The sequence below is a fragment of the Panthera pardus genome, unplaced genomic scaffold (genome assembly GCF_024362965.1).
Source record: "Panthera pardus isolate Hobbes unplaced genomic scaffold, ASM2436296v1 HiC_scaffold_8, whole genome shotgun sequence".
NCBI classification, from domain to species: domain Eukaryota; kingdom Metazoa; phylum Chordata; class Mammalia; order Carnivora; family Felidae; genus Panthera; species Panthera pardus.
In genome coordinates, this window is record NW_026527013.1 from 130,162,194 (window position 1) to 130,180,121 (window position 17,928).

The 17,928-nt window shown below is 39.2% G+C and overlaps 1 protein-coding gene across 4 annotated transcripts in view; it reads right to left on the reverse strand.

The window, feature by feature from the left end:
- DOCK4 (dedicator of cytokinesis 4) overlaps positions 1 to 17,928 on the reverse strand; it is a 430,872-nt gene that overhangs the window by 179,132 nt on the left and 233,812 nt on the right. For all 4 annotated transcript variants that reach the window (XM_053897288.1, XM_053897289.1, XM_053897290.1 and 1 more), the window contains exons 11-12: positions 14,864 to 14,996; positions 10,983 to 11,071 (exon numbers count right to left, since the gene is read on the reverse strand). In XM_053897288.1, the coding sequence (XP_053753263.1) occupies positions 10,983 to 11,071; positions 14,864 to 14,996 (222 nt within the window). The remainder of the gene's footprint in view (positions 1 to 10,982; positions 11,072 to 14,863; positions 14,997 to 17,928) is intronic.

Genomic DNA, 17,928 nt, shown 5'->3' on the forward strand with positions numbered 1-17,928 from the left:
AAGTTTACTGGGGCAGTAACTCCGATTTTCTCAACTTGCCTCTCTTCATGCAGCACCTCCATCCAGTGAGCAAGCTGGGCAAGGGCAAGTGCTGCCCCAATATTCCTGGCCTGTTGTACCTCAGGCAGAGCCACTGCCCTGTGAATGGGGGCTGGGTAGAAGGGAGGCCCTCTAGCTCTCAGCCACTTTGGCTGGAAATTTAGCCTCTGCATCTCAGAGCTAAGGGAGTTGAAAAATACAAGGAGCCATCACCCTTCAGTCAGACACTGTATCCCTTGACTGAGAGCTCAGGGAAGAAGCAGCCCCATCTTCTCAGCCACACGTGCCTGGAGGAGAACTTCCATCATGCTGAGCAGGGGCAGGTGGAAAGGAGGAAGTGGGTAGTGGCACAGGGTCACCAACTCTCTCTGTTCTTATCAAGATTTAGTAGGACTCTTGAATAAGTATCTCTTTACATGCTGTATGCTCTTAGAAAAATGTTCTGATTTTAGCACTCTTTAAATATATGATCCTTACCAGTTGCAGCTGTTTCTGTTTGGGGTGGGTCTATGCAGCTCCTCATGCTGCTCTTCTGTAGCAAAACTCTAAAGACACTATTTCTTGACAGTATTTTCATCCTTTGTGTTTGGGAGGTAGGGGCTAAGGGTAAAACATAATTGCTAGGACTTCTAAATGTGAACTACCAAATCACAACCATCATGAGGTAGCAGCAAAACTTGCAAAAGAGAGTATTATTAGATTCTGTCATAAAATCATCTTCAGTCAAATCTGCTTATTTATGAAATATTTCAGACCTCATTATTATCAGAGCAAGAATTTTTACTTCTATTCCCTCTCATGTGCTTGATTTACAAAATCTATCATCAGAGTTTTGCTTTGAGTATTAGGATATTATATGTGGGGTCTGTGAGGTAAGATAATTGGCTTTTAAAATAAATACACTACAGGCATTTATCTAATGTGGGCCCAACTCAAAGCCAGAGAGAACTTCCAGGAGTAGATCCTGGCTGCAGCAAGTAATAAAATCCTGGTGGGATCAAGCGAGGTATTCACACAGAGAGGTCAGAGACAGGATCTATCTCACGGTCTCTGGAATAGAGGAAAGAAAGGAAACCAAATATCTAGTAAGAGTGCTGTCAAGTGAGATAGCACTGTTGGAAAATGAGTCGATGGAGCAAAAGCCAGAAGCACTAGGAAGACATTAGAACATCAAAATGAGCCAGATTAGAGAAAGAAATAAAATGGGCGTGTGACAGCACTAGAAGTCTACTGAATCATTAATTACATGATGGAGGGGCCTAGCTGCTTTAATCCTCTGCCAGCAGAACCAGATTACCCAAAGGACAACTGTCAGTTAACACTGCCATCTTGAAAATCTAGACAAGGTACCATTAACACTGCCAATGCTCAAATTTGAGGATGTATCTATTCTTTCAGATGTACTTTCAAAGCTAATTTAAAGTGAAGGAAGGAAGGAAAGAAAGAAGTAAAGAAAGAAAAGAAAAGAAAAGAAAAGAAAAGAAAAGAAAAGAAAAAGATAAAGTAAAAGAAAATCACTCTTCTCTCTTAATAGTCCCACCTCTACTTCTGACTTTTAATCAGTATTATTCAGTTTGTGAATGTGCCTATTGCTATTTCTTTAAATCAACTTAACTCTCAGACGATGCAATTTTGACACTATTGAGGATAATCAAAGGGTTTGACTATAGGCTCACCTTCTGAAAATCAACTCCCTGTGATCTCTGAATTGGTAACCCTGTCCATTGGGAGGCCTGTGTTCTAACATGTAAATGGGATAAGTATGTGCAAATACTCTTGTAATTATAATTGCTAGCCCACAGATATGCTATTTCTGGTTTTGGGAAGACTTCCATGTCTTCTTTAAAGAAGTGGTTAGCCCATTGCTCACAGTTATAGCAAAAATAAGACTAAAGGAATACATAATAAGTTATCGAACATCAACCTAAAACACTTAAGAGATGTCTGAAATTTTTTATTTTCATTGAGTTTTATCCAGAAAAGAAAATTACTGACCAAAAATGAGGATGGAGAGTGGCCCACTGGCATATACTGGAAGCTGTAATTATAGGAATGGATGAGACCATTCAGAGGGAATTCACATTTCCTTCTTAACATTGGAACATTTTCACCTTGAAATTTCCATCCTTATTTTATGATTTTTGGATATCAACATTTCAATGGTATATACTGAGGATTCGGTCAAGGTGGAAAAGTGGTTTGTTTTTTACTATTATGCAATAATTATTATTATTGTAATTTTTTTTCAAAACACGAAGCACATAATAAGCCAGTGGCTGGAAGCTACTTTTTAAAAAATGTATACTCGGGGCACCTAGGTGTCTCAGTCAGTTAAGCATTTGACTTCAGCTCAGGTCATGATCTCGTGGTTTGCAAGCCTGCAATGGAGTCTGTGCTGACAGCTTGGAGCTTGGAGCCTGCTTCGGACTCTGTGTCTTCCCCTTTCTCTGACCCTCCCCCACTCACACTCCCTTTCTCTCTCAAAAATAAGTAAACATTAAAAAAATTTTTGTTTAAATGTATACTTATGCATACTCATATGAGTATAACTTTCGATTTTTTAATTTATTCAAATACTTGTCTTTATAAACTGCAAATTTTTTCTAAATAGCAAATTTTCCTAACAATATTGCTAGTGATTATATCTAAGTTAGCAAAATACAGGTAATTTAGAGAATAAAATCAAGCTCTAATCAGTACTTCTATTAGTTTATACTTTGGTTTTCTTAAATATAGCATGAAGCATTAAAAATGTATTTTTTTAATTTATTTATTTTGAGAGGGAGCGAGAGAGAGAGAGAGAGAAAGCATCTTGGGAAGGGGCAAAAAAGAGGGAGAGAGAGAACCCCAAGCAGGCTCTGTGCTGACAGACACGCAGCTCAACCACACGACCACGAGATCATGACCTGAGCTGAAATCAAGAGTCGAACACTAAACTGACTGAACTACCCAGCTGCTCCTAAAAACATCTTAGAGCATCATTTAATACCATATTTTGAACTCTTTTTTTTTTTTTTTTCTTCACGGTCATTCAAAGAGAATGGTTTAAAGTGTAAATGGTTTAAAGTTTAGATTAAACTGAAAAGCTAGCACAAACGCATGCAGTACAGCCTGGGTTTCTTTTGTTATTAAGGCCATCAAAAAAACTGCCAAAATATGAGTAAGACCTATAGATAAGCACGTTACATCAATGTTAATTTCCTGATTTGATCATTGTATTTCAGTTACGGTCCCATGTCATACAGTAAGCAGAGGTAGAGAGGAATCATGCCTATACTTTGTTCTCAAACAGTTCAGGGGGAAAAATGTATGTGCTGTGTGTATGATATATGCATATATATTTGTGTGTTTGTGTGTATTGTATGTATACTGTGTATGTACACACACATATTTATAAACATTAAAGGCACTGAAGCAACCTTAGGGATTATACCAATTCAGTAATACTAAATAACTAGAAAGAGAGAAAGAGAGAGAATGAGTGACTGTGAGGGAGTGAAGGATAAAGCAAATGTAGTAAAATGCTAACCTTTGAGAAATTAGGAATGCTTTGTACTAATCATGTAACTTTTCTGGAAGTAAATGTAGTTGAAAATTTTAAAAAAACAACTTTAGAATAAAGAGAGCATGGTTTAACAATTAGGGAGTTTCAAAGGTGCAGAAAAAGGTCACATACTGCATTTCCAGCCAAACGATGATGCCAATAAGTACCAGCTTCTTTTAACAATATTAGAAAGCAAATTTTCTAAATGCAGTGTTCAAAATGCAGAAGCATCAATAGAGTTCTCAAGAATTATACTTCAATAATACGGAGTTAAATGGCTGCATTGCTCTGTAAGGGGAGGATGCTCAACCCCAAAAATGCAATCTAACTGTCAAAAGTCTCTTCACTTCAGCCAAACAAAGAACAATGTTCACTTCCTGCACAGAATTAAACTGCACTCCCTCCATCTAGAGCCTCTAGATGGGCTCCTCATCTAGGTAATTCCTTTTAATCTGCTGTTGGGGTTACAACGTACAATTGGTAGGAATGCAACCACGGATGCTCATCTTGCTAAGGCAAAAAAAGAAAAAAAAAGACTGCAGAAAGTGATGTGATTAGTCAATATGATTTCTTCTAGTTGTAAACTACATGTGCAAACTATAGGAAATAGGATTTCATAAATACTCAGATAATATGAAAAGATTTTGACGTTTCTCTCAGGACACATTGAACCAGAGCCAATGATTTTTACACAATTTACTTCAAGTCACAGAACTGAATTTGCCTCAGTAAATCACAGTGGCTCAGTCTTTCACATTCCTAGGATTCAATTGCTAACATCTATCGGAGGTGACATTTATAATAACCATTTGCTCAGCAAACCAAAACCAGGCTCATTTTCATGACTATTTTTAGAATTTCAAATTCTTACAATATTACTTTTGGATTTTAAAATTCCCACAGAGCACAATTTTGGAAATTTCAAATTACTCAAGCTAACGAAACCTAACCATAGATTTTTTTTTTTTCTCCTTAAAGTTAAATGGATCTCTTCCAATTTTCTCCCAGTTTCGAAACTCAACAAAGATAGTGGTTAATGTACCTTTGCAAGGTAAGTTTTAGGTAAGGGGCAGGGGGGAGGGTGGGGGGTGGAGTCAGTTAACTAGACAAATCCCTTTATTTATTAAATAGACAAGATTACAATTCTAAGAGACAGGAAGACATCAATGAAGCATAAAGGACCTGGAAATTAGGTGGTAGAATGTGTTTCCAAAACTAATTTCAATGTTATTCTTTTTTCTCTTTTAAGTACCAATAACCAAGGAATAGTGGGAGGAAAGCAGGAAAAAACCCCATATTTTGTTGAATAAAATCAGTTCTCTTGAAAACCTCTGACTGTACTGCTTCCATTCAATCACCAATCCCATAGTCAGAGGAGAAAACAATGGAAGTCAATATATCACCCACTGGGATAGTTTGAATGTTAGGCATCCCAATCTCCAATTTCAATTTTGTATACCCTTGCTTCCTCCACTATGTTTAAGGAAGTCATTAGAGAGCCTTCCTTCCAATAATAAAGCCAAACAGCTCCTGAATACCTCTCTTCTCATAATTGTCTTTCTTCAAGAAGGGGAATAGACCAAGGTGACATCAAGCAATGATCCACCAAGACTGAAGGCTAGAAACTTCAGTGGCAAGACCAGAGCAATAGAAGGCAGACAGATGCTGGCCACTGCAGCTGGCTGGGGCTCAGACTGAAAAGAAGAATGGGGAAAGGTGATCATAAGAACAGGAAAACAGGGCTCTACAGTAGAAGTCAATCTACATATTACAGTAGGCAACAAAATGGAGGATGGATTCTGCCAAGGCTGGAAACTTTTACATAGGGCTCTACAGTACAATGGTTTCTTTCACTCTTTCCAAAGATGCAACAAGTAGTTTTTCATTTCAGTATGTTGGTTGTAAAGAGAAAAGGTAGCATTAAGGGAATAAGGTGGTTTCGATGTCACTTACTGGTAGTCTCACTCAGGATTCCAGCAAGGGTAAGTGATCCATAGGTCAATAAAATTGACAAAGCACGTGGAATATGGGGAGCACGTCTAAACACCTAGAACTTTGCAAGGAAAAAGATGTGCTGCCCTTTCTTCCTGGAGCTAATCTATGTTATCACAAGGAAAACAATTAAATTTAAAAGACCTGGGAAGAGATATTAGCAATCAAATCAGCAGAGATAAATGGAAAAGACCAGTTCAATGATCCAACCTATCAATAATCCAACTGTGTTACTCTCAAAGTCTTCATTAAGGAGATCAAATCAGGATCCGTTTTGAGAAAATGAAACAAGGTGACGCAATGATGACTCCAAAGAGGGAAAACAATAATAGCTAACAATGAACAGGTACTTATATGCATCAAGTGTTGTGTTACATGCTTTGCATATGTTTTCTCTTTCAATCCCTCTGAAAGCCCTTAGAAGGTGCTATTACTATTATCCCAGTAAAACTGGGATTCAAACCTAGGGCATCTTATTTCCAGAGGCAAAGCTCTTAAAGGCTACACTCTCTATAAAATGACTCTCATATATAAGCAGAGAGAAATGTGCAGTTTGGCTTTAGTGGAACCCTGACCTCATAGGATACAGAATCAGTTATGTTAGGAATCTATCTGGAGGTATAAATCAAAGCCCACCACTGAGACCTTTACCGTGATCCTAGAGGCAACTGGGAATCACATCAGAGTCTGGAAAATGATATTTTCAAATAATGTAAGAACTGAGGAATTTTGTTCTGCATAAAGGCACACTGGAAAGAGGAAAAGGGTTCGGAGTCCATAAGGAGTTGGCAAAGAAATCTACTGGAGCAGATCAACACATCCTGCTTACTCAAGACTGCATCTGTGACAGCAGGGACAGTAAGGCAATCCATGGGAAAAACTGCAAGCTGGGGCTAGTTTCATATGTGTCTATTCACACAGGAGGTCAATGAAGGGAAATTAGGAGTAGAGGGACTCTCCCTTGTGGGCAGAAACCACAAGATACGTAATGGCTACAAATGTGTACCATTAAATACCCACAGCAGGAAAGGAGCAAGGCATAATGAATCATGTTTGTGAGGCATGAAAAGAACTGAAAAAACAAAACAAAACAAACATTTAAATCAAGTCCAGGACAGCACTGTCTAATAGAAATACAATTTGAGCCACCAATTTATATTAAAACTTTTCTAGTAGCCATGGTAAAAAAGTAAAAAGAAACAAAATTAGTTTTAGTAATGTATTTTATTTAACCCAATGTCTCCACAATGTTGTCTTTCAACATGTAATCAATATAAAATTACTGATGGGAAAAATTATTGATGGGATATTTTATGTTTTTTTTTTAAGTATGAAGTTTTTGAAATCCAGTATGTATTTTTATAATGACAGCACACCTCGATCCCAGTGCAATAAGCCTCATATCTAGTGCTCAATAGCCACGTGTGGCTAGTGCCCAACGAACTGGATAGCACAGGTCTACAGGGTATTTAATGATAAAAAATAGTCCATGGTATCATGAAACCCAAAAGGTTTAGAACAAAACTAACTAGGATTTGCCTAGAAGTCTACCAATAAATTTGGCAAGATTAGCTTAAATTTTTTTTTGACGTTTATTTATTATTGAGAGACAGAGAGACTCAGAGCGTGAGCAAGGGAGGGGCAGAGAGAGCGGAGACACAGAATCTGAAGAAGGTTCCAGGCTCTGAGCTGTCAGCACAGAGCCTGACGCGGGGCTCGAACTCACAAACTGCGAGATCATGACCTGAGCCGAAGTCGGTTGCCCAACCAACTGAGCCACCCAGGTGCCCCAACTTTAAAAAAGTGGTATCTCTGAAATCTTACTGAGTGTTTGTTTGCTTGTTTGGAGCTGCTTAATTGACATTTATTAAAACTTTGTATTAACAAGGAAGATGAAAATGTCCTAATAAAATTTTTTTAAAGCAATAAAAGAATACACAATTATACGTATGCAGTTAGTGACAATATACACCACCCCCCAAAATTACCCCCAAAATCTAGCCATAAAGACTAGAAAAGATGTTTGTAAAAAATGGAACCGTGAATGTCTTAATCAGCCACAGAAACAGAACCAAGAGGAGATGAGAGAGAGAAGTGGCTCAAGCAATTGTGGAGGTAGAGGGGCAGGCTGGAGACTGAGGGAAGAGTTGATACTGCAGTTCAAGTGGGAATGCAGTTTGGAGGCAAAAGTCCCTCTTCCTCCATGGGTAGGTCAGCTTTTTTCTAGCAGGAACTTCAAATGATTGGATAAGGCACACCCACATTACAGAGGACAACCTGCTTTGTTCAAAGTCCACTAATTTAAATGTTAATTTCACTTAAAAATAACTTCAGGAAACACCTAGAATAATGTTTGACTAAATATCTAGGTACTATGGCCTAGCCAAGGTGACACAAAATTAACTATCACAATGTCCTAGGGTTTAATTATCTCTAATTCACAGTTTTTCATTAGAAAGCCTTTCATCTTTTTTTCCTTTTTCAAATTTTTATTTCAATTCTAGTTAGTTAACATCCAGTGCAATATTGATTTCACGAGAATTCAGTGATTCATCCCTTACTTACAACACCCAGTGCTCATTACAAGTGCCCTCCTTAATACACCCATCACCCATCTAGCCCATCCCCAGTCATCCTTGTCCAATAACCCTCAGTTTGTTCTCTATTGTTGAGAGTCTCTTGTACTTTGTTTCTCTCTCTTCTCTCCCCTGACTTTCTCATGCACTCATCTGTTTTGTTTATTAAATTCCACACAATAATGAAATATGGTATTTGTCTTTCTTTGACTGATATGTGTTGCTTAGCATAATACACTCTAGTTCCATTCATGTTCTTGTAAATGGCAAGATTTCATTCTTTTTGATGGCTGAGTAATATCCCATTATATGTCCCAATATATATAATATCCCATTTTATATATATATATATATATATATATATATATATATATACATATATATATATTTATATATATACACACACACACACACACGATACACACACTTCACATCTTCTTTATCCATTCACCAGTTGATGGATACTTGGGCTCTTTCCATAGTTTAGTTATTATTGATAATACTGCTACAAATATCAGGTACATGTACTCCCTAAAAACTTCATTTTTGTATCTTTTGCGTATATACCTAGCAATGCAATTTCTGGGTCATAGGGTAGTTTTATTTTTAACTTTTTGAGGAACCTACATATTGTTTTCCAGAGTGGCTGCACCAGTCTGCATTCGCACCAAAAGTGTAAGGGGATTCCTCTTTCTCTGCATCCTTGCCAACACTTGTTGTTCCCTGTGTTATTAATTTTAGCTGTTCTGACAGGTGTGAGGTGGTATCTCATTGTGGTTTTGATTTTATTTCCCTGATGATGTTTGATGCTGAGCATCTCATGTGTCTGTTAGGGATCTGGATGTCTTCTTTGGAAAAATGTCTATTCATGTCTTCTGCCCATTTCATTGGATTATTTGTTTTTTAGGTGCTGAGTATGATAAGTTCTTTATAGATTTTGGATACCAACACTTTATCAGGTATCAGAGTTGCAAATATCTTCTCCCATCTGCCTTTTAGGTTTGTTGATTATTTCCTTTACTGTGTAGAAGCTTGTCTATCTTGGTGAGGTCCCAATAGTTCATTTTTGCTTTTGTTTCCCTTGCCTCTGGAGATGTGTCTAGTAAGACATTACTCCAGCAGAGGTCACAGAGGTTGCTGTCTGTGTCCTCCTCTAGGATTTTGATGGTTTCCTGTCTCATATTTAGGTCTTTCATCCGTTTTCAATTTATATTTGTGTATGGCATCAGAGAGTAGTTCAGTTTCATTCTTCTGCATGTTGCTTTCCAGTTTTCCCAACACCATTTGTTGAAGAGACTATCTTTTTCCATTGGATATTCTTTCCTGCTATATCAAAGATTTCATTGACCATATAGTTGGGGTCTATTTCTTGGTTTTCTCTTCCATTCCATTGATTTATGTGTCTGCTTTTGTGCCAGTACCATAATGTCTTGATGACTACAGCTTTGTATTGTAGCTTGAAGTCTGGGATTGTGATGCCTCTAGCTTTGCTTTTCTTTTTCAGCATTACTTTGGCTATTTAGGGTCTTTTGTGGTTCCATACAAATTTTAGGATTGTTTGTTGTGAGGTACGTTTAAATTAAATCATTTGGTCCATACACAACTGGTCACAGAAAAAGTGAAGACAAGTATACATACCAGTTTCTGAAGTATAGAACTTCATGATATATTCTACTATCTCCTCCTGATCCTTTAGGGACTCTGCCCTCATGGGCTCCAGGTCTATTGTTTATTTAGTGGTCGATGTATGACATTATGTGAATGAGATAAAACCCAAGTTACCTCCCCAACTCTTGGGAAAAGGAGGGGAAAACTGACCTCACCACTCACTACAGCCTGAATGCTGCCATAGGTGTGACTTGTGAACACTTAGGGCTGTCCCTGAACCCGAAAGTTTCTGTCTGCAGTTACTTTTTCTTTGTGGGTCAGTTTGGCCTAACGAGATGTGCACAGGTCTGAGAAAAAGGTGGTCTGAGTTTAGATTGTGATCTTCTACATTACCAGGCAAGTTGGACTAGAACATAAATATCTATATCCCAATTACTTTAAAAGTCAGTCTTAAAAACAAAGCATTCAGTTCAAATAATAGATTACCTAATTTGAAGTTTTTGACATCACTGAAAGCATATAGCTACGTACTTTGTTTCCACACGGTTTGAAGAGGGGACAGGGAACAAAGAATGTTCACCAAGTTTTTGTCCACTGAGCAAACTTAAAGATGTCACTATATGCTATGTAATATACTCTATGAATTTATTAGGATAAGACTATGTACCACATATTATACACAACTTGCAATGCTATATATTCCAGTTCCCTTAATAAGCATGCATACCTTTTTCTGCATATGCCACTGCAGTTTCATTTACCCTCTTATTCAATTTCAATGCATAAACCTGAATATTTATTCTACAGTGCATAATGATGCTCCCAGCTATAGGCAGTGAAGCATGTTTTTCTTGGACCTTACTGACCAATTTCCATCCATCAAACCTATTCCACACAACAGTCAGGAACCCAACCCTATCTGTCATTTGGTTTTTAATAACTGGTAACAGCTAAGAGGCCTCAAGACTTGGTATTTTTAAACAAATTCAGGTACTCTGCTTTGTTTCAAACCAGAACAGGATACACTTTTTAAAGAGAGTTAGAGCTACGAGCCTATCAAAGCACAGGGAGACATACGAGATTGTTGACTTGCCATTTTTTAAAGTTACGAAGTGAATGCAGACATAAACAAAAGGCAGTTTGCTTCCTTCTTACAAAGATAAATAAAATAAAAGGACTGAAATGAAGAGTGGAGGTAGAGTCAGCCAGCCCCCCACACTCACCTGCGTTGGAGCCTGTCAAATTGTAACGTGCGTTCAGCTTTTTGATGATGTTCTCGTGGATTTGGTACCACTCGCTCTCTGTGTTACACCTATGAAAACATTAACACTCTGTTAAGCTTGGATGATGGATGAGATCAAACAAAGATCTGAACAGTACCCCTGCTCTTTTTGGAATGACCACCATAATGAACTTCCTTAAATCTCCTGGGGAGTTCCCAACAACCAGTTTTAGCATAATTGCCCCATGATGAGCAGGGTGCCTGTATCTGGTAAATGCATGACCACCTACTTCAAGCCAGAAGTGGCTGTTATAAACTCACAAATGATGACAGTCCCTCTCACCACAAAATCTCAGGAACAATGTACACAGTGGAAGGCAGGGCAGACTAAGATTCAAACCCTCACTATTAACTGAGTTATGTCTTTGGGCAAGTTATTTACCCTCCCTATGCCTAGATTTCTTCATGTGTGAAATGGGGGTAACATACAATAATTGAATAAGCTTGGGCTTAGGATAATGCCTGGCATATAGTAAATGCTCAATGACTGTTAGTTCTCATTAGTGAGTTTCCACCCACTGTAACATAACTAAATTTGGCTAGCATCAAAGTGCAACAAATCAAGCAAAATGCAACTGAGGTTAACACAAGTTGCACTGGGGTGATTAAAAATACCCTTGCACGGAAGGGTAATTAAAGTCCCCCAGCTTTTCTTCTTCTGGGCTAAAAGGCATCGTTCCATCTTCTTACTTTCACAGCCATCTCTACCTTGCTCTTTCAGCTCTTGTCACTTCCTAGTTTATGTCCTATTTGTTCGCATGCTGTAGCTCACCTAGAAAACTTTGAAGGTTCTTGAGGAATAGATCCTGTAAATGTGTGTCCCCTCAGGACTTTGAACACCGTGGGTGCTTAAAGAGCATGAGCTGCATCAGTGAATGGATGGATGGCCCTCTGACTGGCAACTCCTCATGATTCCTAAATGTCAAGGTTGGTTACCCCTTCTTACTGCCATTAGGCTGGGGACAGCCTCCCTCATCTGAATATGCTTAGAAATCACTACTATTTTTTTTTTTTTGATAGCCACAAATGCTCCCTCCCAAGGGTCCTGAATATCAAACTTCTATACACTATCAATCAAAATGTCCCACAGATTTATATTCCTTGTGATCTTTGTACCTGACACTCACAAATTGCTTACATATTTATTTAATTCATCCCCATAGGCTTTTCCAGGATGAACATGACAGAGGTCATTTTCAAGCCACTTAACAATAGGGTACCAAACAGAACAATCAATCTTAGAAGGCTGGGAAATTAAGATGAAATGAAACCATTCCACCTGTCCAGCTGTAAGACGTCAAATTGCCATTGAGTAGTAGATCCTGTCTCTAGTTTTCTTATTTCAGCTCAGTGTGGAAGGAAGATGGCTTGCTTCCTATTAGTTAAGTGACTCCAGAATTCATGCTTTTCACCTACAAAACTCTAAGTAAAATCAAAGCTCAAGTATGTGACTGAAATATCTTCCAGGCTCAGATGAGGTATTTGTTACTCTTCTATATTTAAGTCCCAGATGGGTTAGGGATTCAGTCACATTAACAAATAGAGATTTCTTCCAAATTATTTCTAACAGGCACTTCCTTAAAAATGTTTTACTATAATCACACTTTCTTCTTAATCTACAGTGAGTGTTTTGATTGGCTAGCATTCCTCCTGCAACAGATTCATAATTTGCTGACGTGGCATTTTTAAGGGGATCTCTCTACCAGCAAGAATAACCTAAAACCTTATTTGATGCTTATAAAAACACAGACAATAACAACCACAAAAAGCAATACAATTTATTTTTATGAGAGTGAGCATCTCTCATAGGCAGAGTTGGAACGCCTGGGTCTTCTTGAGCTAGCTGCATAATCAAGGCTGATGCATGCAACTGTCGGTCCCCAGCGTTCTCAATGGCAAGATAAATATAGTGCTTGCTACCCACACCTGGAAAGACTGCTCAGAAATGATGAGACTGTGATTGTGAGAATTTTATTTTCTTAAAAAGCAACGCCACACAATAGCATCATTATCACATTACTAGACAGTGGTGTGAAATAACACCTGAAAGCATAGGGCTCAGTACGTGACAGCTCAAGTTCTGGAGTCAGACAGTCCTGATTTCAAATCTGGATCCCACTCTCATGAGCCTGGTGACTTTGGGCATTATCTAGCCTCTCTGTCCCTTTATGTGGAAAACAGAGCCAAAGCATCTGCTTCACGGGTATGTCATCAGGATAACGTGACAGGCTACATGGAAAATACTTAACACAGTTCCCTGCACATAGTAAGCACACAGTAAATAGTGGTCATTAGCATTAGAATTATTTCAAATACATTGTATTTTATGATCCCCAGGAGGGTTTGGGAAAAGATTCATAGGTATCAAAGACTCAAAGTATCAAGGATTTAATCCCAGTAGCCAAAATTGAGGGCTGCCACGTGATAAAAAGAGTAGTGAGCTTTACTACCCACTTGTTTCACCGGAAGTTTTCAAGTTTAAAATCAAGGTCACATGTTTTATCCTTCTTAAAAGAGACAGAGTTTCTGGTCCTAAACCACAGGCTACAAACAAATCTTTCTCAACTAATTAGCAAATGTGTGGCATAGGTCCTGGGGGCACTGGGTGGAGAACAGATAAATCCATGAAACCCTCCAGCAGTCGTCAAAAAGCAATTTGAAGTCTATATCCCACAGGCAGTCGGCCACTTGTATTAACCTACAAAAACTACTGGCATACATTGGGTATATCAACTCCACAGAACAGAAACTAAAGCACAATCATTCATGGATATGGCCAGCAGTTTGGTCCTCAAACCAGGAATGAGGAAACCCCACGCTCACTGCCCTACCTACCCCCACCCCCGGGGGGTGAGGACATCCCTATAGATCAACTCTCAATTTCTAAAAGTGTGGGGAGATGCTCAGGGTGGGGTGATCTGAAACCATGTGCATTTAAAAAAAAAAATCAACTAACTTAGGATTTGGGATACATTAAGTGATTTTCTTAGTGGAGTGCTGTGAGTTGAACTGTCTCTCTCCCCTCAAAAAAGAATATTGATGTCCTAAGCCCTCAGAATGTGATCTTATTTGGAAATAGGGAGTTTATACAGGTAATCAAGTTAAAATTAGGTCACTAGGGTAGGACCCAACCCAATGTAAGTACATCCTTATAAAAAGGGGAAATGTGGACACAGAGATGGAAGGCAGTGATTGGGCAGTGCAGCTACACATCACCGAACACCAAAACCTGCCAGCAGCCACCAGAAAGTAAGAGAGAGAGGCATGGAATAGATTTGTCCCTCCTAGCCCTCAGAAGTTATCAACCCTGCCAACACCTTGATCTAGGACTTGCAGCCTCCAGAACTGTGAGACAAAAAACTTCTGCTGTTTAAGCCTCGGTCTTCACGGTACTTTGTTGGGTAGACCTAGCAAACTAATACTATGTGAAAGAGAAGAGAAATCATCTACTTGAGCTTTCTGTTCCCAATTCTAATGAGTTTATGTTAAAAACTATGTCCATTTTCCAAGAACAAACTAACACTCTGAGGGTAAGGACTGGTCAGGTTTTTAAATTCACAGGAGGTGCTCTGTGAAGTAGATGGTCTCCCCAGTTGATAATCTATCTGGGTTCTTGGAGTCTTGATTTCGTGATTCCTCTGACTGGTGAATGGTGATTTGTGGGCTCACTTGTAGCGAGTTTACAGAATGTTTTCAAGGAGTGGCTCCTAAACTCAACCCATCTCTTGCCCCTCCATTACGGAAATGGAGTAGCATCTGCCACACAAGAGCCACATGTGCCTCTGCACCCGCCCCAGGCCCCGCTGCGTTCGTGCTTCTTACATGTACACTTTTAGGATGAGGTCATCTTTCGTCTCTCCTGTCAGCAGGTCGGCAATACTAAGGACCGCACAGCCAAAGGGTCGCCGGTACTGGACGCTACAGGCATTCTTTTTTTCTCCTGCCCCCATTCGACCTGTTCAATTGAAAAGCAAACACAGCCCATGGAGCCATTTGACTGGTGCATCTTAAATAGATACATCGGCCAGATAAAACACAACCAGGCAATTAAAAGGACACAGAGGATGTTGCTTCAGTTCGTGACTCTCCCTGCCAAGCACCTCACTGTGTGACCTCGGGCTCATAGCTGTAACTCTGGGCACCAACTGTCATCTTTGAAACATGAAGATTGGTGTTGGTCCCATGTTTGGGAACCCTCCCCCTGAGGATTTGTTTAGGCGACCCAGGAAGTCCAGGTCAATAAATGCAATAATGGTGTCCATTCCATCTAAGAGAAAAATTTTAAAAAGGTCCGCGTTTAAAGAACTATTTCAAATATTTCACCTTTGAAAGGAAGCAGTTTAGTAACCTTGAAGATATAACAAGGAAGCACGGATGATCAAAAGAACATGCATGCCCTTTCCTGACCCAGGGCTCAGGCTGATTAGAACTCAGCCAATGGCTGCAATCTCCCAGGATGGCTGTCACTCCAACACAGTTGCAACTTGTTTAAATTGTTATATATTTTTAAGTATATTATTGAGATACTGCTTTAATTTGTTATTGTATTTAATTTACCAGTGGATTAGTCTGAGGACAGAAAGCAGAAAGTATACTGAAGCTGAAATATAACAAGTTAATGTGAGGGAAAATAATGAAAAAAATATGCAAATCTGTTTCCAGATGTTTGGCAACAGATATATAAGTTGTTTTCCATCTGAGCAAAATTCTCCCACAGGACATCTAGAGGACTCCAACACTTCCCAAATCCAATGTTAAAAGTTAAAAAAAAAAAAAAAGAGGGGGGCGGATATCCAACTTGGCTTCCATTCACTAGCAATAAAGTAAAACTACCTTAGCAATGCATCATTTTTAGGGAAATGCTTACAAATAGCATGAAAAAACTACAACATGGTCAAAATAAGTTGCTTTTTAGATGTGCAAAATTCAAAGAATCGTGTTTTCATGATCTGATGCTGTAATACGTAGCTAAATTTCAACCCACGTTTTCATATAAATTACACTGATAAACCAAACACTTTATAAGGTCCTATTTGAATTTATCAACAAGTCATACTTTTACTTACAAAACTGGCAAATAAATTTAAAGCTCTGTTCACTTGTTAAATGGGAAAAAAAAAAGTCTAGTTTACCTCTATTTTGAATATTATTACAGATTAGATTAGGATAAAATATATACTCCCATCTTTACCGGTATCATGATTTACAAATTCTTTTCATACTCAATCATTCCCTTTGTTAACACAAGCTGACACAGGGATTATAAGATTTCTGGGTGGAGTGTTTCAAAGTTACTTAACATCACACAAGGGGTTTAGTGGTAACAAACAACAACAAAACCCCTGAAACTCTCAACATGATTATTCCCACACAGACTCCTCCAGCTGTAAATTCCTAGAAGTTGATGCAGGGTAGGCATATCGCCCCAATTTTCTGACCCACTGTGGCTAGAACTGCACGAAAGCAAAAGCTGTGGGTGCCTGGTGAGGACAGCCAAGTAAGGGGGATGCAGGAAGTGCTCTCTCACCACCTGAGGAGCCGCCGTGAGGTTTGGGCCACTTTCTCTGACTGCCTTACACCCTAACTGCTGAGCCTCTACATCACTCATGTCCTCAGACACTCAATTTCAAGTTGTCTTTTCTGGCTGTGCAGGCACCACAGCTCTGGATACTAAAACTTTTCTCTCAGTCCTGCACCAAAAACGCTACTCGATGCCAGCCCTGGTGATTCCAACTCTAGAATTAATCAAAGTTCACAGTTCCGGTCAGATTTCTAGGAAAATTCTCTAGGCAGAAAGGCAGGCAGGCGTGGGGAAGGTAAAAATATTTAGCGATATTTAGTAAACAGTTTTGGGAACCAGCTAAAGCCAAAAGGAGAAACACAGCGATGGAAAAACCTTAAGCGGGATGGACGGCAGGAGGATCTAAAGCTATTTATTTCTCTCTTTTTCCCTCCTCTTCTAACCAAAGATCTGGGCTTAAATTCCGAGGCGAGGTGCTATCGCTCTTGTTCTCTGCAGCCAGTGAGGGTCAGCGTGCCCTGTTCTTACTAAAGCAGGTACGAGGGACATTCGAGAAAAAGTAAGAAGTATTTCTCCCTGACAGACCAGAATCCTCCACTCTTCAATTTCACTGCAGCAGATGAAGTCTCGCCCTTTCGCAGCGTTTCTTACCTTTATCATTCCTTCTCGGTCTCAAGATGTCACACTAGTAAATGTGCCCAACCATCAAGCAGTTTATGCAGGAATCTCAGTGAAGCATTAATTTGGCCAAAGCTCAGGGTGGGGGCAAGGGGTGCAGGTAGTTTCTGATTCAACATTCATTCTGACGACTTAACGATCATAAAAATATCTTAGTAAAACATGCAATCACTGATCCAACACCCTGTGTTCAAAAGACAGCCGTGTCACCGGTACGACAGAAGTGGCTCCCTCAGCAGCAGAGCCACCCAGGCCACAGGCAAGTAGGACCTGGAGTCCATCTGCCACATGTGTTTCTGCCACCAACAACCTGTAGATAACTTTTAAAAAGTTCGGAAAGCAAAAGGAGTTTACTGTTTCTCTCAATACTGTAGAAAGTTATACTCCAATGCAATGTTTCTATGAAAATATCCAAAACCACATTTTACATTAATAACTGGCATTACACATTTGAAATAAACACACACACACACACACACACACACACACACACACACACACGAAAAATTACCTAATAGACTGCATAGACTGCACCCCTGCCATCCTGGGCACACACAAAAGCTTGATCTCATAAATCCACTGCAGCATGCATTCCAATTTTTCCAGCATTTAAAAGAGATTCTTTGCAATTCCTCCCCCCCCCCCCCATATACTCACTTATAGAAAGAAAATTAAAACCAAAAACAGT